Below are 22,067 nucleotides of genomic sequence, written 5' to 3'. Positions count from 1 at the left end.
ACTACAGCTGTGCAGAGACACATCAGTGGGTGTCTGCCTGTATCTGCCCCACTGTTGTCAGCCTGTATCTGCCCCACTGTTGTCTGCCTGTATCTGCCCCACTGTTGTCAGCCTGTATCTGCCCCACTGCTGTCTGCCTGTATCTGCCCCACTGTTGTCAGCCTGTATCTGCCCCACTGTTGTCAGCCTGTATCTGCCCCACTGTTGTCTGCCTGTATCTGCCCCACTGTTGTCAGCCTGTATCTGCCCCACTGCTGTCTGCCTGTATCTGCCCCACTGTTGTCAGCCTGTATCTGCCCCACTGTTGTCAGCCTGTATCTGCCCCACTGTTGTCAGCCTGTATCTGCCCCACTGCTGTCTGCCTGTATCTGCCCCACTGTTGTCAGCCTGTATCTGCCCCACTGTTGTCAGCCTGTATCTGCCCCACTGTTGTTGATGAAAAAATAGTAAAATAAATCTGACCGTGAGATGAACTTAGAAGGCAATAATGTGGTGGGTACATGATCCTAGTCCCTCCTGGGCAATAAGATAAGAATGTCTGGTATGATGAAACTCTCTTAGGGACATATAATGAACTTGATTAGGAATAGGTGGGAATAGCAAGAGGAGATATAATATGATATGACATCATGACATAGGAAGCTAGGGGCCAGGCTTGGGCCTGTGGTCCAGGAAATCGTATATAAAAAAGGCATGAACCAGGAACCAGGCATGGCTATATTTAGATGATAATACCTAATGGAGACAAACACTCGGCAAATAGAAAAATTGATAGGAGGAGCTCGGGATTGCGGGAAGTCACGCCCCGAGCTCCAGAGAACTGTATAGAACAAGGGGATTTCTCAGCTACCCTTCAGACCATTCCCGAGTGGGTCTCCTTGTGTTTACCTTGTGCTTGCAAATAAACACATGTAAGGCTCTGAAGACTGACTGGCTCGACTCATCTTTGTTTCAGAAGTGTCTCTACCAGATCATCACTTAGATATAGCGTATAGTTAAAGTCAGACGAGGAAAAAGACGTGACCAGGAATCAAGTCTCGTCATTGTCTGCCTGTATCTGTCCTACTGTTGTTAGCCTGTATCTGTCCTACTGTTGTCTGCCTGTATCTGTCCCACTGTTGTCTGCCTGTATCTGTCCCACTGTTGTTAGCCTGTGTCTGTCCTACTGTTGTCTGCCTGTATCTGTCCTACTGTTGTCTGCCTGTATCTGTCCCACTGTTGTCTGCCTGTATCTGTCCTACTGTTGTCTGCCTGTATCTGTCCTACTGTTGTTAGCCTGTATCTGTCCCACTGTTGTCTGCCTGTATCTGTCCCACTGTTGTCTGCCTGTATCTGTCCCACTGTTGTCTGCCTGTATCTGTCCTACTGTTGTCAGCCTGTATCTGTCCCACTGTTGTCTGCCTGTATCTGTCCCACTGTTGTCTGCCTGTATCTGTCCTACTGTTGTCTGCCTGTATCTGTCCTACTGTTGTCAGCCTGTATCTGTCCCACTGTTGTCAGCCTGTATCTGTCCCACTGTTAGGTTTAGGGTTAAGGTAAGGGTTAGGTTTAGGCCTCCCACAGAACTCTGTCCATTAGAACAATGACGTCGCCTCTGAAATGTAGAATGTGTATTATAACAGAGAAACACATATTTCAGTACCACTGATTTGTAGTTCCTCTCTGTTTAACCTTGTGTTTGGCTGTATTTTGTTTTGAAAGAGTTGAATATTGAAGATCTGAGCACTGTTCAGCTGATCTGTTGCACAGCTGTCGTAGTGTGTATGTTTTATAACATCAGCAAGAAAAAAAAGCATCATTCAGTGGCTCAGGGTGTGTTTTCTGATAAAACAGGAACTGTGACGTTTTGGTACATTAGTGGTACCGGTCATCACTATTGTTTAAATCCAGCCCTATGTTGTAAACTCCTCCCTTAACTCCCCCACTCATTCTGTACTCTGTTCAGGCTATGAATGTACAGGCTGTAGCCGACGCTATTTAGTGTAATTAATTACTTTTGAGACACATTTCAATTTCAAAGAGCAATAGACTATCAACTTACCTCCCAGTCCCATAACACAACAGAGAAGAGGGTTTAACGCAGAAGGTGTAGCCAGCGCTGGAGCCAGGTCAAACCCACCAATAGAAACTCATCCCTCATCTGTCAGCGTAGGCCCCACCCATTAAGTGCAGTTTAATAATCGATAAAATCAATAAACTAATCGATATATTTTTTGCCCATATCGCCCACCCCTACATGCATGCATGACTGATGCCTGTCACTGACTTTCATTTTTGGCCAAAATCGTGCAGCCCTACTAGGTCAGTCAATTGAGAACCACTTCCAAGATGCAGCATAATAGGCAGAGAGAGATAACTAAGTTACAAGTTACCAAGTCACATAACAAGCCATATTAGTGCTACAAGAGTATATTATTTACAGTACTTATAGTGACATATATTTTTTTTTAGAAAGAGTAGTTATTAGCAGTAAGAATACAAAACAGATGATACTGTTTTACTTGTTGTACCCATGTTATAGAAACAGATGCAGTATATATGAGGACATATATTAAAAAACAAAATGGCTAAAAGCAAGTGTAATGATTCTGTAGCAATGGCTTTATAGAGCTTTTGAAGGAGTGAAATGAATGAAAGAACTCAGCAGATGATTCCAGTCATCTGCAGAAGGAAACTAAACAGGGTGGTCAAAGGAGGTGGGGGCTTTGGGTACTAGGAGATTAATGAAGCTGCTAGAATGCAGAGTACGACTTGTAGTGTCAGTATTTAGCAGTGATTGTAGATATGATGGGGTTTTCCCAGTTAGAGTTTTGCAGATGAAAATGAACCAGTGAGTTTTCCTGTGAGTGTGGAGAGAAGGCCAGTTTAGCAGAGAATACAAGGAGCAAAGGTGAGGGTTGAATGGAGCTCTAGTCACAAAGCGGATGACAGCATGATAAATAACATCCAGCTTGTGAAGGAGGGTTTTTAACACAGACCTGTAGATGATGTCACCATAGTCTAAAATTGGGAGTACTGTCATTTTAACCAGTAGTTTCTTGGCAGAATGTGTGAAGGAGGATTTATTACAGAAGAAAAAGCTGATTTGAGATTTCGAGCCCTACCGATTAAAGCTATACCTACCAATGTGGCATTTCTCACAGCACTTAGTAAAAGTTTGAACATGAACAACCTGCCTCCCTCCAAAGCGCCACCTGCTGTCCCCCTGCTTGAGCTCTAACGCTTTCCTCCTCTCCACTGATGCGTGCAGTGGAAGCGGAGGTGGAGGTCTGGTCCACTTTGGCGTGTCCACAGACCCCTCCCTCAGTAATCAGATACATCATCCGCCTGCCGTGGCTCCTGTTTCATCAGTAGACCCTGAATTTAAGGGTCTGGTCTGTGCAGCGCTGGGTCAGTGTCTTCCCTGCACCACAGAGATGAGGTGCCCAGGCGATGGGTGTGCGCACTGTGAACGCGCGGCCTCCGCGAATTTTCCTGGGACATTTGAGGTTTCATAATCCGTACATTTATCATCCTTGTTCATCCTACATTGTGTGACACCATGCACATGTACCTGCATGAGTCCCACGGTCATAAAAGCTGAGCTTTTTGCAGACCTGTCTGTGAGTCCAGTACAGCTGACTTCCTGACTTTTATCTCCATCCTTCATTCATCAGACTCCTGTTTGTTCCCCTTAGTTGTTGTTTCTGTTAATAAATCTGTTTTTTCCCTTCCACATGTGCATTTCAGTCCTATCCATACACATCCTTAGACAGTAGACTGTGGTCAGTGACAGGAGAAGCAGCTCGAGTGAAGCATCAGATTCAGAGGTACACATATCAAATACAGAGACGGCGATAATTGATTGGATGCTGGACGGCCGTAATGGATGATTGACAGGAGTCTCAGCCAGGTTCGGCCAATTATTTCATTCAGACCAAATAAAATGATTGATCAGAATTTTATCAGAAATATGAGCAATATATGAAAATTAAACATTTTTGAGTTTCAATACCTGGTGGATTTCTTTTACATTTTAGTTTGTCACATGCTTATTAGGAACATTTTAAGATGACAAAAGAAAAGTGTAAAAATGCCACATCATACGGTATAGCTTTAATTGACCTGATTATTGAGTATTACCGATTAATCAACACTGGTCAATATGTAACTGATGTAGTAACTTTTTTGCTCCGTGGAGATTCTGTCACTCTGCTTCTGTGTCTGTGCTGCCCTTAGAGTTAGAGGAATTGTAAAGTATGTTCAATTTCACTTTGACTTTGACAGTCACAGACTGCTACCCCCACTCCGACAATCATGGACTGCTATCCCCCCGTCTTACAAACTATTCACCCCCCACCCCTGTCCATGCGGTTCCTGTGTACCTCACAATTTCATTCCGCTGGCATGCCTGGGTATTAATACTGTATATTAATTGTCGCTTACATTGTAAAGAATGATTTACCAAACAATTTTTATGTCACTACTTATAAAATACTGACACATTTTTTCCCAAAAATCAGCTCTGTCCAGCATAAAAAGTACAACATCTACAACCCGTGGTTCCCCACAGATCGCATGCTAGTCTAATGTAAGACTGAAGTATTATTCCATCACAGCTCATTGCGGCCTTAAGCCTAACCTGCCTCAGCTTAATATAATGGTCAGCACATAATGTTCTCAAGTAGAGATATGACGATATGAAAATTTAATATCACAGTTGTGACCTAAATTATCATGGCTACCTTTATTATTGCGATATTATTGAAATGTGCTGAAAATGTTCAAAATGTACTTGTACACACACTGAAAAAATTTAACCAAGTTGTATTTTGAAAAACAAACAAACAAACAAAAAAACCCAAATAAAATAACATGCACAATGTACTTTATGTTCGCAGAAACATTAAAATATTAACCAGCGTTTTAAAGTTGTATGAATTGTCTTTGTGAGATAATCAACAATGCAACTGTTAATTCACATGTCCACCATTATCTAATGTAAGACTATATATCCTATGTATATCAAAGTTCCTATTTCATATATCGGCCCATATATTGGATATCGGCTTTTTTTTAACCCCCAATATCAGTATCGGCTTTGGCATGGGCCCGAAAAATCACATATCGGTGGGGCTCTAGTGAGATTTGGCCTGATAATAACAGCAATGTGAAGTAATGTTTTTTAGTTTAATTTTTTTAAAAAGTGACAGCAGCATAGTGACTCTAAAATGTCTGGTTTTACCATATAGCACAATGACACAGACATCCACAGCATTCATTTTCACCTGCAAGATCATCTGAGACCAGCCATATGAACAGCTGATGAACCCGTTGGGTTGCATAAGCAAGGAATCTCTGTGTGTGGGAAATGGTCTCAGACACAAAACAGTTGAACGGGAGTCGACCTATGCTCCACCGGCCACAGACAACCTCAGACACTATGTGAAGGACATGTGTTACACTGCATCAGACAGATGTTGGTACTGTATCGGCAGGCCGATTAATCGGTCGGGCTCTAATTAACAAGAAACGATTGTAATCAGTCCCATAATTCAAAATAGATTTTACTCAACAAAAATGTATAAAGCTCCGTTTGACTAAACAATATGCTTCACTGTGCTTGAAAACTTTGGGGCTTATACTGTTTGAAGGTTTGAGAGAGAGCGAGAGAGAGATGCACATTGCTCGCAAATTCAGACAGATGCTGCCTAAGGCGCCGATAAGAGGGGGTAAACATGATAAATTCATGGGGCCCAGCATTTGTGGGGGGGGCATACAGCAGTGGAGGGGGTCCAGTGGATACAAGCTAGAAGTTGTGAAAATTTCATGTAAGAGCCGCTGTATAAGAGATGCACAGAAGTCTATGAGGGGCCGTATGGGACATACTTCAGAATTAGCATTCACACACGCGTGTGAAATGCACTCAAAAACATATGTGAAAATGCACACACACGTGAAATGCACTCACAAACATATGTGAAAACACACACACATGAAATGCATTCACACACATATGTGAAAACACACACACATGAAATGCATTCACACACATATGTGAAAACACACACACACATGAAAACGCACACACATGTGAAATGCACTCACACACGTGAAAACACATACACACATGTGAAATGCATTCACACACACATTTGAAAACACACACACACACACGTGAAACGCATTCACATGCATGTGTAAATGCACATACACACATGTGAAATGCATTCTCACACACGTGAAAACGCACACACACATGAAATGCATTCACAAACGTGAAAACACACAAGTGAAAATGCACACACACGTGAAAAAGCACACACACATGTGAAATGCACTCACAAACATATGTGAAAAAACACACACATGAAAATACACACACGTGAAATGCACTCACAAATATGTGAAAACGCACACACAAAAATACACACACGTGAAAATGCACACACACATGTGAAAACACATTCACACATGTGAATTGCATTCACACACACGTGAAAACATGCACACACACATATGAAATGCATTCACACACCTGTGAAATACTTTCTCAAACGTATATTTTTCACTTGAACAGGAAGGCATTTCACTTGAACACAAAGGCAGAGAAGAGGAAATCAGATACCCCCCCCATGTTATTGTTTACTGGTATATTTCCTGTTTTATTCAGCTATCAGAAGATTAAACAGTTGCCTCGTATTGATGTCAGCAAACGATTTATCTGAAGCAGCGACATTGCTCCATAATTTGTTAGCTTCTGCACAGACACTGGTATATAGGTGTACAGACAGCCAGCAACCGACTGCTTCGACAGTCGGTCGGACCCATATACAACCACCTAACAAGGCTTTTTCCCTCACATCAAGCTGGCAACGGCTCCGGAGCTCCCCGGGGATCTCCTTCTGCCTTAATCTGCAGATATGCCTGGATGTTGCTAGGCGGTTCTCTACGGGTCCAACCGACTGTGTCGTAGAAGTCGGTTGCTGGACTTGAGTGTCCAATCGCAGAATATTCAAAACATTGTAAAATGGTGCAGTGCTGTGTCCCATGTTGCAATAACAGAAATGATGTACATAAAACACTCTAATTTCCGCTTTCCTCCGACAAAAAGAAGAGAAGATGGCTGAAGTTGGATCTCAAATGATGAATACAGCTTAGTGTAGGCTAGCATCAGTAGCTAACATTAGTACTATTAGTACTAGCACTAAATGTTAGCTTATATAATGTTACCTGTCTATATGTAACTTTAAAGCATGTGTGTGTCGGTTATGTTGTCAACTAACCACATGGTACTTATTCTAATGTAGCTAATTAAACGCTAACATTACCCGGGTACAATAACGTTAGCTTTATTGCCAGTGCCAGCACCCTTAAGTCCACTAGCTACTTGCTCTCCCTTCAACCTCATAGCTCCTCTTTTTCATTGACCCCTGAACTTTCCCCGTCAGACTTCCACCTGGCATTAAACTAACTCTTATAATTGAGTTAGTTATAAGAGCTAGTTGATTAGCATCAGTGAGATCGAGTAGCTAGCGAACTTAACGGTGTTAGCAATAAAGCTACGTTAGCATTTAACTAGCTATATGGAATAAGTACCACATGGTTAGTTGACAATGTAACTGACAACACACACACACACACACACACACACACACACTATTTTGCTTTAAAGTTACATATAGACAGGTAATGTTATATAAGCTAACGTTTGACACTAGTATTAGTAGCTAACATTAGCTACTGACGCAAGCCTGCACTAAGCTGTATTGTTCATTATTTGAGATCCAAATTACCGTATCAACTTCAGTCATCTACTCCTCTTTTCGTTGGAGGAACGCGGCATTTCATGTGTATGTGTGCGTTTTCACGTGTGTGTGTGTGTGAATGCATTTCATATGTGTATGTGTGCGTTTTCACGTGGGCGTGAATGCATTTCATATGTGTATGTGTGCATTTTCACGTGTGTGTGAATGCATTTCATATGTGTATGTGTGTGTTTTCACATGTGTGTGTGAATGCATATGTGTATGTGTGCGTTTTCACGTGTGTGTGTGTGTGTGTGTGAATGCATTTCATATGTGTATGTGTGCGTTTTCACATGGGCGTGAATGCATTTCATATGTGTATGTGTGCATTTTCACGTGTGTGTGAATGCATTTCATATGTGTATGTGTGTGTTTTCACATGTGTGTGTGAATGCATTTCATATGTGTATGTTTACGTTTTCATATGTGTGTGTGTGCATTTTCACATGTGTGCGTGAATGCATTTCATATACGTGTGTGAATGGTAAGTCTGAATAATGTCCCATGCGGCCCCTCATAGAAGTCAGGAGTCAGACATTGAAAGTATGTTAAGGTTCAGTTTCCTTTTCACGCTAGTGTAAGTGGCGTTATGTATGGACCGCACCCCCACATACATTGACATTGTTGTTGTGACATACTGAGGTAGAAACTACAGAAAAATACCTCTTCATTTTGGTCGAGGCTTCTTCTTCTTCTTAGTTGTAATGTAAAAAATTATACAAATGTCATGGTTTCCGGGCACACATCAGCGAGGGTGGGAATGTTTACTTGGAAATGTAGTTCTTTTGTATTGGGATTGAGAAGGACAGTACACAGTTAGAACTACAACTCCTATGAAGCACTGTTCAAACAACTGATGAATAGGACAAGAGACAGTAATATAGCCTAGTTTTCCCCACTATTTTAGACATGATACCAGCGCAACTCCTTCGCATTTGTGCTAGTGGATCCATATTTCTCTTTGCAGAGAATGATTTTTAGTAGCAAATGCGACAAAAGTTGTCGCACTGTACAGCCCTAGCATGCTACAACTGGCATCAGTACTCAGTGACAGTGTCTTGAAAATGATTGGCAGAGATATGAGACCATATTTGCATCATATATATGTGCACTGTTAAGCAAATACTCACTGGAAATTGTAAGGGCCTATTGTATTAATATTTTGTTTGATATTGATATAGCTAGCCATTTGCTTGAATAACTTTGTGCAATTTTTTGGGGGGGCGGGTGTGGAAAACTTCCCACTTTGTAATTTTTTGTTTGGTAGTATTTAATTTATTTATATTGTTAACATTTACCATGGTACAGGTGACATTTTATGTTTTGGCCCTTGAGTTGTATTCAAAATAGAATAGACACAACAAAATGACAAACACTTGATTTTTTAAAAAAAATTGTCGTTTAGATTAGTCGACTAATCGAAAAATTAGTTGAAAAAATAATCATTAGAAAATTAGTTGTTAGTGGCAGCACTACATCCATAGTTCAGTGCCAGATGTCTTTCTTTAATGTGTGTTTTGGAATAATTTTAAGAATAGTGAAGCAACTGAAAACTAATAACTGATTCAGACATCCATTGCAACTATTAGGGTGTCAGATCTTTACCAAGAGACCTTGTGAAAGTTCTGTAGGTTGATGTTGATGCTGTAGGATGTTGATGATAATTCATTCTTCATTCAGATTTTCGGAAAAAAAAAAAAAAAACAGTGCGGAAAAAAATGGAAAAAAAACATGCATCCATTGTCAAGCACAACAGATGTGTTTCCATCTATTTTTATTGACATTTTTCTTTGTGCTTCAGGGTATTGCAGTTTGGTTGAAGGTTGAAAAGTTGTAATACTGATTAAAAAAGTAAATGCAAATAAGTTTAGAATGTGTGAATCAATAAGGACGGTGCAACATACATTAAATTAATGCAAGAATACTCTGATCCTTTTCATCACCTCCCATGACAACACTAATGAACTGTTTTTCTTGCTGCAGGTCTGCCTCACCACATATAAGAAGGTTTTTGATTTCAAGAAGCATGTGTCCTCATCGGAACATCGAAAGGCAAGTATTAAACTTCATGTACACTGAAGGAACTCATACAGCATGTTTCCACTGAGGAAGTTCCTGGTAAAAGAACAGAGGGGGGAACTTTACAGGAAGGTCCTCTCGCTTGGTCCTCTTGGCCGCCATGTCTCCACTGTAGAGCAGGACCCACCACCAGTGTAATCAGGTTCAATCATCACATAGCCTCGTTGTTGTGTGACAGTGTGGGTTTTAAAAACGGTTTGGATGCTTTCCAGTGATGTCATATCCTGCTTTGAGTATACCCACTTGGCACAGAGTAAACCTCCAACCCCACCCATGAGTTTTCGGGGACCGCCATGAGTACCTGTCCTGAGGCAAGGGCTTGTTTAGCCTCCTTATAAGTTCAGGAAAGGTTCATACTGTGGAGACACACTCCAGTGACCCTGGCCCCGTAAAATTCCCTCCTTACAGGTTTTTAGATTCCTGTGAGAGAGAGAGAGAGAGAGAGAGAGAGAGAGAGAGAGAGAGAGAGAGAGAGAGAGAGAGAGAGAGAGAGAGAGAGAGAGAGAGAGAGAGAGAGAGAGAGAGAGAGAGAGAGAGAGAGAGAGAGAGAGAGAGAGAGAGAGAGAGAGAGAGAGAGAGAGAGAGAGAGAGAGAGAGAGAGAGAGAGAGAGAGAGAGAGAGAGAGAGAGAGAGAGAGAGAGAGAGAATTCAGTCAAATGGAATGAAAACTCTATGTCTCATGCATACAATATGTGAATTTACATCGTTACATTCCTACATAACGACAACATACACCTGCAGAAATGCTATTGAGAAGAAGCCGGAGAAGAAGTTTGCCAGCCCCAGGGCAGTCTTTTTTTGTGTGTGTGTGGGGGGCCTGAGCTGGCTGTCCCCTTGTCTGCTGCAGGACGCAGTGGCGTGAAAGGTGTGTGTGTGTATGTGTGCATGTGGAGGTGTGGCGGTTGCTGGTGGGGTGGTGGGGTTTCCTGCAAGTAGCGTTACTGTTTTGGGTTCCGGTTGGCGCTGGGGCTGGGTTTGGCTGCTGCGCTTTGGGGAGGACCCACGGTGGTGTTGTCTGGGTCCTTAAGGGGGAGGGGGGCGGTGTTTGGTTTGCAGTGTTTGGCTTCTGGCAGGGTTGGTGGGGGGCACCCGCGTGGGTGGTGTTATTGGGGTCTTTTCTTCTCTTGCTGGGGGGTCGGGGGTTTTGGGTGGGTGTGGGTGTGCGTGCATATGTGGGTTTGTTCATGCATGTAGGAGTGTGCCTATAAGCGTACATGTGGGGATGTAGGTGGTGTGTGTATATATTAAGAAAGATTTGTTCATGCTGTTTTATGTTATGCCCCCGTGGGTGAAGACCCAGTAAAAAAAGTTTTGGCTCTCGGTCTAGTCTGATCTCCTGAATTATTAATTTAACCTCTTCCCAGAACTCCCCCACTCTAGGACACGACCATAAGCAGTGGAAGAGCATACCCTTATCTTCAGTGCATAGGTCTTGAATATTACAATTAAATTTGTTAAATTTTTGTTAAAGAAAGTCAGTAATAACAAACATGGAGATGACAGAGGCAACACTAATGTGATACTAATATTGCAGCGTTTTCACTGATAAGGTTTAAAAGTTTAGCTTCAGCAGGAAGAGAAGAGAGAAATGAGTGATAAGTTTCATTTTCACTTCCGCTGGCGGTGGTCCGCACCGCTCCGTACTCCTGCTGGTATTCTCTGTCTCCACCAGCACCTGGAAAATGGATGGAATGTACGCAGAGGACGGACAGAACGCTGCGTCCGTATCTGTCTGTGTCTTTAACGTTACTTGCAGTCAGCATTACTTTTATCACTGTCGCTTATTTCGAAAAATCTCCACACTCCACACACATTATTCCACTGCCGCGTACCTGCTGCACTGAACTGTGAATGTCACACGGCCGTAAGTGGTATCGGTGCATTTGTACCGGATTACTTTTACGAGTACACACAAGGAGTATCGGAGCCGATACCCAATACTGGTATCGGAACATCCCTAATATATACATAAAAGGCCGAAATTTGTGAGATTGAGCCAACTGTCGCCGAAGCCGGGACCGTAATGTGCTCGTCAGTCACTTATGATGGGTGCATAGCGGTAAGCTAGTAAGCTAGCTAGCTGTAAATTAAGAGTGTTCATGTCTGATAACGCGATCTCCACTAGTTGGGGAAAACAGCCCAAGAAGAGCGACAAGTGTAACCTTAATAGCATCAATAAGACAGGAGAGTTACCCAAAACATACCTGTTATGATCAATGATTGCCTCCTTCAGTCAACTCCTCGCGTCTCCCGTACCGCCATTAGAATGTGGGGGCGGAGGTTGTCATTGCTTCTCTCTGAGGCGGAAGTTGTCATTCCGTCTCTCTGAGGGACACTGACCAATCAGGAGGCTTCTTACAGTTTTCAGAGGAGGCCCCGCCCATGAAGGTTAGGACGAAGCGCAAACAAAACTTCTGGAAGTGCAAACGAAAGTTCAGGAAGCGTAAACGAATCTGTGTTTCATGAGAGCAAAATTTTGATTTGTAAATAAAACTTGTGGATTTATGAAGATACAGTTTTAATCACAAAACATATTTTTTGTATTTTTGAAATTCTAATTTTGTTCGCAAAGTTTTCTTTTGTTTTCAAATCTATTCTTTTTGATTGCATAATAAAGACACAAATTAGGCTCCATATTAATTGAGGTTTTGAAAGATAAATCAAATGTTTTTATGTGTGGTATATCATTTTATTACATCAGATATTAATTGATATACAAGTTTTTAACATAAAATCATGTGATAAACACCAAGTAATAACGGAACCTTTCTGCTATTTTAAGCCCTATTCTTTGTTTTATAACAATGTTCGTCCATATTTATAGGTAATTTGATTGTTTTAATACATGAAAATATTCTCTACTGAACATTAAAAAGTCAAAAAAAAAAAAGTGCAAAATCTCATGTAAAGTTAGGGCAAAAAACTGTATTTTAATTATGGAAAATTACCGTAATTTTATGAGATGGTTATTTTCCATTATTTAACAGTATTTTTTTTGGCACCCCAGCTGCCGTAACATTACCGTTTTTACGCTTGTTTGGCTTTTTTTTTACAGTGTATAAAAGAGATAGCTGGAGTCTGAGGCATCTAATATTCCATAAGAACTTCAGAGATAGATGCTATCATAGGACTATAGTTGGCATTAACTATCTCTTCTAGTTTTGGAACTATTTGGATGCCCAAATAGTTAAAAGAGTCCGCTGTTTTAAAATGTTGAACATATGTGGGTGGGTTATTCCTCTCCTTTTGGTTGAGAAACATTAATGCGGATTTTGAGTTATTGATTTTATATCCACATATGTTGCCAAATCTTTTAATTAGGACCAGAGGAGTGGGAATAGATTTCTCCAAATTTCGAAGGAAAAGAACTATGTCATCTGCTAACAAAGCTATCGGATTGTCAATCTCTCCAATATTTATACCTGTTAGCAGTGCATGTTCTCTCACAGCAATAGCTAATGGTCCAGTTGAGTTTATAAGTAATAGGGGCGAGAGAGAACAGCCTTATTTACATCCTCTTTTGATGTTAATTGATTTAGATATGTTGTTGTTTGTAATTATTTCAGCATATGGATCATTGTATAAGAGTTTAACCCAATTACAAAATCCCTCCCCCAAACCAAAAGGGCTGAACTTTCCATTCTGGAGGAATTCAAAAAACATCTCCAAAAAGGGTTGTTTTTTTTTGGATTCAAATTTTTTATATATATCAATGGGCAGACCGTCTGGCACTGCAGCTTTTCCAGAATTCATACATTGTATTACCCCTAAAATTTCCTCTAATGTCAGCTTTTCACCCACCATAAAACTTTCCTCTTCTTCTATTTTAGGTATGTTAAGATTATCTCGGAATGAAGATCAACTTCGGTCGAGATGCCCCCCAGTAATTTCAGAACTGTATAAATTTTTATAGTAGTCCCTAAATTTGGAATGTATTACATTAGGGTCCGAAATGGTCCCCCCCCCCTTACAAATAAGTGTTGTGATAGTTCTTTCCGCTTGAAGTTGGTTTATGCGCTATGCCAGAATCTTACCTGCCTTTTCACCTTGATCAAAAAAGCTCTGTTTTACTTTTAGGAGATTAGCAGCAGCTTTGTCAGCTGAGAGTTCATTGTACTGTACCCTCAATGCAAGCAAGTCCTGATGAAGCTTAGGGCAAGGATTTTTGAAGTAGAAAACCTCCATGCTTTTAATTTTTGTCTCCAATACAAACAGTTTTTGTTAGACTTTTTTAGATTTTGAGCTAGTGAAGCAAATAATCTGGCCTCTGACAAAAGCTTTAAATGCTTCCCCTTCTAATACTAGCAGATGTTTCACACAGATTAATTGTAAAATACATATCAATTTGTTACTCAAGAAATATCATTAATTCAGTGTCCTGAAGCTATTTTTGCTGGAATTTCCATTTGGGGGTTCTCGTAGTAATCTTGAGTCGACATATACCAAATTACTTCTAGCACGGTCAGAAATGATGATGCTATCATAGTTACAATTATGAACTTTAGTCATCATGAGTACATTAAAGAATCAGGATTTCTATCCCTCCAGATATCACTCAAATTTAAATCTTTAATAAACTGATGAATTGTTGCCCTACTTTTAACATGGGTTATAACAGAATGCGATGATCTATCTTTATTGGGGTCTAGTGTACAATTGAAATCTCCAGATATAATATAGTGACCATTTAGTGATGACAATGTAAGGAATACATTTCTGAAAAAGCCAGGGTCTTTGTTGTTGGGTGCATAAACATTAACCAAATCTAAAAGTTCTGTGTAAAGAGTAGGGCTGGGTAAAAAAATCGATTTAATCGATCTTAGATCGATCTCATTTTAATTTTGCGTAATCGATTAATAGTGGTTGAAATCGATTTTTCAGAGCAGGACCGTGATTAAATGACCCGGAAACCGCAGACGCGGAAGCGCAGGTGGCTCCGTCTCGCGAGCCCCTCGCGGAGACTTGGTCGTGGTCGCAAAGGTTCTGGCACAGGAGGGACGTGGAGGGAGGGTGGGGGAAAACTCCTCCGTGGGAGGTCCTCCCGGCCTCTAACTCAGACCTGTAGTGCAGAGGAACTGGCCGACGGAGGCGGGTCACGGAAGCCGGTCGTTCTAGAAATATAAACTTCGGTCACCTGTGGCTGAGCGCGGAGTTAGAGGAATAGTTAAGTGAAAATCACGAAGCTCCGCCCACCCTCCCCCTCCAGTGAGTTTCTTGTACCAAGGGCCCAACATGATTCTGTTTCAGGGGGGCCAAATTGGTAGCGGTGCCCCAGGGTGATAGTAATGTGCCTTAAAGCTAGAAGCACTTCCATTAAACAGAATAAAGTTGACAAAGAAGTTCTGAGCCACTGTAGAAACATGGCAATGTTTCTGTCAAATTCATTATTTTAGAGCAGATTCAGCTATTTACTGCTGAAATGTCATATTTATTTCCTTTCTAATATCAGTATTAATTCTGTGTTGCAGGGCTGCAGTAGTCAAATAATCAGGTTACAACTCAAAATTGTGGCTGAACTCAGACTGGAGATGGTCTCTTGGACTGTTTTGTCAGTGACAGGTGTGAAATGTGTCAGCTCTAGGTGTGTGGAAGGCTGCAGTGGTAACTGTGTTGTGGGATTAATTGAGTGTTTAATGCCCTGAACCTTGTCATTAAAGAATGCTGCAAACTCATTGGACTTCGATGTGGAAACTAGTTCTGGAGGCAGTGGAGCAGGAGGGTTTGTTAACCTATTTACTGTTGCAAACAGGACACAAGAGTTGTTTCTACAGTTTGCAATCATTTCTAAAAAATACCTCTCCCTTGTTCTACGCAAAATCTGATTGAACACACACAACTGTTCTTTGGAAATCTCATAATGAACCTGAAGCTCAGACTTGTGCCATTTCCGTGCAGCCCTCCGGCACTCCTTCTTCTGTGCCCTGACAGAGTCATCATTTCTCCATGGTGCCTTCTGCCTATTTCTAACCATTTTAACCTTAACGGGAGCAATGGTGTCCAGAACATTTAGAACACAAGACGAATATGACTTTAACAGATCGTCAACATTAGAACATGAGGCATTTTCAAACCTAATCATCTCCATAAACAGCATGCCTGTGCTGTCATTAATGTGTCTCCTCTGAACAACTGCAGGTCCAGCCATTGGTTTGAGAATTATTGACAGTTCAAAGAAGACACAGAAATGATCAGATAAGGCTACATCGACCACATTGACACTTGAAATATTGACCCCCTTAGTAATGAGCAGGTCCAGAGTGTGCCCTCTGCTGTGGGTGGGCTCACTCACATGCTGAATTAAACCAAAGGTTTCAAGGACAGCACAGAGTTCTTTAGCATTCTTGTCACACACATTATCCACATGTACATTCACATCACCTGTAATGATGATACAGCCAAACTCTGTGCACACAACTGAAAGCATCTCAGTAAAATCATCAATAAAACTTTGACACTGTTGGGGAGGCCTGTATATGATTACATAGAGTATGGAAGGAGATACATTTAGCTCCATTTTGAAAGATACATACTCAAAAGATGAAAACACCCCAAATGAGAGCTTATGGGTAACTATATCATGTCTAAATAATGCACATACACCTTTTTTCTTTTCTCGTATTTCTGATATAGATCCAAAGTTAGTTAGGGTGGATTCAATCTAAACTGCTTTACCCATCTTGCTATCAAGCCATGTCTCAGTTAAAAACATAAAATCATGATTATAAGAGGAAATAAAATTAAAGCCGCAAGCGGCATCTAAAGGCCCTCGCCAAGGGCACGTCCAGTGGAAGTATGCCCATCGTTCAGCAGGTGGCACTCTAGCACCAAATTTCAGTTTCTTCTGATGAATGGGTGTAGGCCTGGGAGATTGACAACTGATTCAAATTTGAGGGAAATCATTGCTCGTATGTCCGAAGTAAGGAAATTTTTGTATAAGTAAATCTGTAGGGGGCGCTATGCAGCTAACATTAAATTTCTTCAATTGAATGGGTGTAGGCCTGCACGATGTACCACTGAGTCAAATTTGAGCCAAATCGGTGGTCATATGTCCGAAGTAATGCAATTTTCGTGAAGGTAAATTTGTAGGGGGCGCTAATGAGCGAAATGGAAATTTCTTTTGATAAATGGGTGTAGGCCTGGGAGATTAACAAATGATTCAAATTTGAGCCAAATTGGTGTTCGTATGTCTGAAGTGAAGTAATTTTCGTGAAGGTCAAATTGTAGGGGGCACTATAGCTCCAAATTTCAAATTTTTCTGACTAATTGGTTTAGGCCTGAGAGATAGACGTCTGAGTCAAATTTGAGCCAAATTGGTGTTCGTATGTCCGAACTGAAGCAATTTTAATAAAAAAATAAAAAAAAAACTTGAAGGGGGCGCTGTAGTGCAAAATTTCAGTTTCTTTTGACAAATAGGTGTAGGCCTGGGAGACAGATGTCTGAGTCAAATTTGAGCCAAATCGGTGTTTGTATGTCCGAACTGATGTAATTTTTGTAAATGTACATTTGTAGGGGGCGCTATAGTGCGAAATTTCAATTTCTTTTAGTAAATGGGTGTAGGCCAGGGAGATGGATGTCTGAGTCAAATTTCAGCCAAATTGGTGTTTGTATGTCTGAGCTGAAGCAATTTTTGTAATGGTAAATTTTTGAAAAAACTTCGCAAAGTTTGCAACCTCGTCACACAAAAACGGTGACACCGATTCAAAAAATTCGGCTAACTTTTTATGTCCCACTTCTCTAGATACTGTACACCGATTTTGAGCTCATCCGGCCAAACGGCTTAGTAGGAGATAGTTAAAATACGACGTCAGCGAAAACGCTGACTCAGCATTTTGGAAATTTCAATCCAATATGGCCGACTAAGGGTTGGTTTTGGGGCGTGGCCATAATAATATTTTTTGTTTGTCTCCTCATGATGAATCTGTGTACCGATTTTCGTGGCTCTACGACAAACTTTATGTTGGACGTGCTCCCATTGGCGTAATGCATTTCCACTTTTCAAGGGGGCGCTGCTGCAACATTTCTTTACCGACATCTACGAAACCTATACGTAAATTCAATTTCTCACACTTCTGAATTTTGTGCAAAATTTGGTGAGTTTTCGTAAATGTTCAGGGGGTCAAAATTGAGCTCAAAGCGCAGGAGAAAGAAAAATAAGACAAAAAAAAATAATAATAATAATAATAATCTGAGCAAGAACAATATAGCCGTTTCTATGGCAACCACATATTTGACCTTATTTGAAAGCTCTTGAGGTCCCCCACATGTCTGTGGGGTCAGAGGTCACGTGTCGTGGACTTACACCCACATGACTGACCCCGAGTGGGCGTGTCCCATTGACTCCCATTCATTCTGAGCAGGTGTAAATATGCGATTTGTGCACATGTCATATACATCTTCGGAAAGGTCTCAGTGCCGTGAATGTGAATATGTGTGAGAGTGGCGACAGTGGCGAAAGGCGACCGCACCACTGGCGATTTTGTCCCCATGCGCCCACTGCAGACTCAATAGGCCCTGCGCCGGCTTTACTCGGCTCGGGCCTAATTATTAATTAAAAAGAATTGGTTTCATAAAGATCTGACATTGAGCACCGCAAGCTTCAGATTAGTTTTAGTGGGGCCAGTTATCTGATTCCAAGGAATTTGGATTAAATTTATCTTATTGGACCGTCTAGTTGTTTCTTCTTTGTTTAGTCTGTGACATGTTAGTGTTGGTATAGCGCTGGGGGAGAGCGCTCTCCCTGGGCTTTAGGTTGATAAGTGCTTTATTGTGACTAAAAGTCCTGGGACAGCAGAGGCCCTGGGTGTCCTAGTTGGTGATAGCAGACAAGAGCTTGGGTTGGATGTTTGGTGTAGGGGGAGGTGGCAGGGGTCTTGACAGGGGTGTTGGACACTGGCGAGGCGGTGGGGGGATCTTGATAGGGGTGGTGGACACCGGTGGGGGGTCGAGTGGGAGGTGTTAGGGTGGGTGCAGAAGGGGAAATGGAGTTCTTGGGGGACAACGGAGGTAATGTCTGGACGAGCATAGAGTTCTGTAGTACCTGTGGTGATCTTGTGATATGCAGAGTGAGTGGAATCATCTTTAGTCCTGTTTTCACCAAGCTCTCAAGGTGGTGAGGAAAGCCCACAGGTGAAGGAGGAGATGAAAGGGACAGTGATGATTTTGCAGACGGTGTGGATGTGGCAGGTGGGCCCCAGTGCTGGGGTAGGGGCTCCCGCAAAGATGTTAGAACTGAAGAAGCTGCTGGAGCTGAAGATGTGGATGTGGATTACACATCTGAAACTAAGGGATGGTTAATGTCAGAATGCTATTAATTATCAGCCAATATCTGTGGTAACGGCTGCCCACACTCAGTATGTCCACTATAATTCCTAAGTAATTAATCACATCAGTGTGACAGCAGGCATTATGTACAAATGGCTTATACATTTTATTAATATTATGTTAACAGACAAATCATCCTGTTCTATGTAGACGCATGTATGTACATGATTATGCTGCGGAAGAAACAGACATGGACACATATTTGCAGTTTGGAGAGTTTTTATTTTATTTAACGAGGCAAGACAGATTAAGAAAACATTCTTATTCAGAACTGTGGCCTGCAAAAGGCAGGGGACTTTTTCTTTTCAGGGAGAGGGAAAATGGAGCTCAAACAAAAAAACAAACAAAAAAACAAAAGCAGGGAGTCCTGCTTAAATTCTTTTATACACACGAGTATGTGCTGTGATACACATGAATTCCTTACCACAAATAGAACATTTTGCCAGTTTGTCACTCTTCAGTCCCTTACCGGAAACCCTGAACTTGGCCAAACAACATTTGGTCATGCACATAACAGGAAGCATCTGGCTTAACTGGTTGATACTGTGAGATTGACTAGTCTAAATGATTCTCACCAGAGAATCAGTGACCTGTAGTAACCCCTGTGTCAGGACCTAGACTTTACGGTGAGAAAGAAAGAAGCACAATAAGCCTGTAGATGATGTTTCAAATTGAAATGAAAAACCAGCAATAATCAGCAATGATCCAACAAACAGATTCAGAGACAAAGTCTCGCTGTTTGGTCAAACAGGGTGCAGTCTGCTAAGACTGGACACCGACAACTGAAAATCAGAGAGCATACTGTGTCGCTCATGTATGCATGTTTACCCAAGTTCCATTACATATCCCTACAGTATCTGCGTTTTGGCTAGACTATTGATTTGCTTAGTATCTTCAGAATAACAAGTACAAAGTCTAAAAGGGTCGGACAAAATGAATCAATAATTCATTTTCCTTCTACACCCTATACTTCAGCAGAAACATTGCAACACATTTAAGGGCACATAAACACAATATTCCTCCCTTTGTGGGATTAAAAAAACCCACAATTATCATTCAATGGAAGTAACGGCAAAAAACGGGAATCATGTTATTATCAGGAAAATTCCCTTAAAACCTCCAGAATTACATTTTCTACTTTTTGCATGTGCATATGGATTATTAGTGATCACTTAAGGCTTGCACTGATTAGCCTAATGCAAGCCTTGAGTGATTGCTCAAGGCTTGTTTGATAGACACATAAATACTTAACTGTTTGGTTACTAATTAAGTGAAAATTAACCCATCATGTATAACATGTTGCAGTTAACACCAGCAACCATTGAACTTTTAGTCAGAGCTAAGTGATTAACCCTTGTGAGTCCCTGAATGGTCAGCATGGCCTGATAACATGACTGATTTAAGATGACGTAGCACAAAGGTGGAGCCTCACAGAGTCTCTGTTTCAACTTGTGTGGAAAGTGCAGATGGCAAACTAATACTGTGAAGTCAATTGTATTGAAAGGACAAGTGAAACCAGACTTATGATACACAATAAAAACAATAGTGACATCACGTTTGGTGTGTTTCTGGTGCAGCAAAAGACAGTAAAAAACTGTCTTCTAAGGGAAGTCCTTGCAAGCAGGAAGTACTTGCATGAAAAAAAAAAAACATGTCATTGCGTGACACCGCTAAAATAATTAATGGTGTAATAAACCAAAGTCAAGGCAAGCATCTCTACTTAGATGTGCTCATTAAACTTGAGCACAATGTAGTCAAAGTCAAAACATGAACAGACTGGTGTGTGTTCCAGTCTATTTTTCAGTTTTACCTCTTCCATCAATGGAATGTGATTATTTGTGTGTACTGGAGAATAAAAGTTTCTGTAATGTGATGAATTATATTGTCCTATATCTGTAACATGAAATTGTGACACAGGTAATATGGCTGGTTAAATTGCATGTTTTGGAGTATATATGTGGAAGGTGCATAGTGTAAATGTAAATGTAGGTTTAGGTGTCCAGTCCATCAATGTCCAAGTCCATGCATGTTCTCATGTGGACATGGTAGCTATGAGTTCAGATACAGTTAGGGAGGCTTTGGCACAAATGCTGGCAGTGATGAGACAGCAGTCAACTCCTCTAATCACATTCATTCAAAGACAGAGTTTTACAGCTTGTGTGTCCACAGTTTTGTCGTCCGGTTTGTTGTCCAGCTCAAGAATGGGACATAAGTCCAGGTGCTTACCCACCACCTGTGCCAACTGAGTTTTAAGCTGTTGAACAAAAACCTTTCTCAGCTTGAGTATGATACAACAAACTAAGGAAGAAACGGTTGGTCAAGTGTGGCTCCTGTCTCCCTTGTTGATTTGCAAACCTCTTATCTCAGATTGTCCTCATCATACCATACGAGACCAGTAGTTTCCTGTATCTTTTGTATCAACAATCATCCATTTTGATCTCCTATCCTACCCCTAATACAGTGGTTCTCAAACTTTTTCTGTCACACCCCCCTTTTGAATAAGAAAAAATTTCAGAACTCCCTCAACCCCAATAAAAGTGTAACAATGGTTCAAGTATAACTTCAATACTGTAACCATTCTTATTGCTTTTCTTTTAATAATTTCTTATGCCAACTAAAAACAATGTTTTGCTTGAAAAATACAAATGAACTCAACACGATTGCTCCCTGAGACAATACTTTTCCAAATAGTTGCAATTATCATGTTATATCGTTATATATTGTTATATATTGTTATCATGCCACTGTTGTATGGATTGTGTTGAATGGAAGTCGAATGTGTGACGTTAAATCTTGCTCCAAAAAATGTCGGATGAACATCATAAATCATACATCATGAACCAAAATGGAAAAGAAGAAGAGGAAATGTAATGTTATAAG

The 22,067-nt window shown here is 41.0% G+C and overlaps 1 protein-coding gene across 6 annotated transcripts in view; it reads left to right on the top strand.

Moving 5' to 3' along the window:
• The window catches only part of LOC115428381 (uncharacterized), a 73,345-nt gene that overhangs the window by 1,314 nt on the left and 49,964 nt on the right, over positions 1-22,067 (top strand). For all 6 annotated transcript variants that reach the window (XM_030147393.1, XM_030147394.1, XM_030147391.1 and 3 more), the window contains exon 2: positions 9,771-9,839. In XM_030147393.1, the coding sequence (XP_030003253.1) occupies positions 9,771-9,839 (69 nt within the window). The remainder of the gene's footprint in view (positions 1-9,770; positions 9,840-22,067) is intronic.

Source organism: Sphaeramia orbicularis, chromosome 11, assembly GCF_902148855.1.
Source record: "Sphaeramia orbicularis chromosome 11, fSphaOr1.1, whole genome shotgun sequence".
Classification (NCBI taxonomy): Eukaryota; Metazoa; Chordata; class Actinopteri; order Kurtiformes; family Apogonidae; genus Sphaeramia; species Sphaeramia orbicularis.
This window is presented reverse-complemented; position numbering and strand designations above follow the sequence as displayed.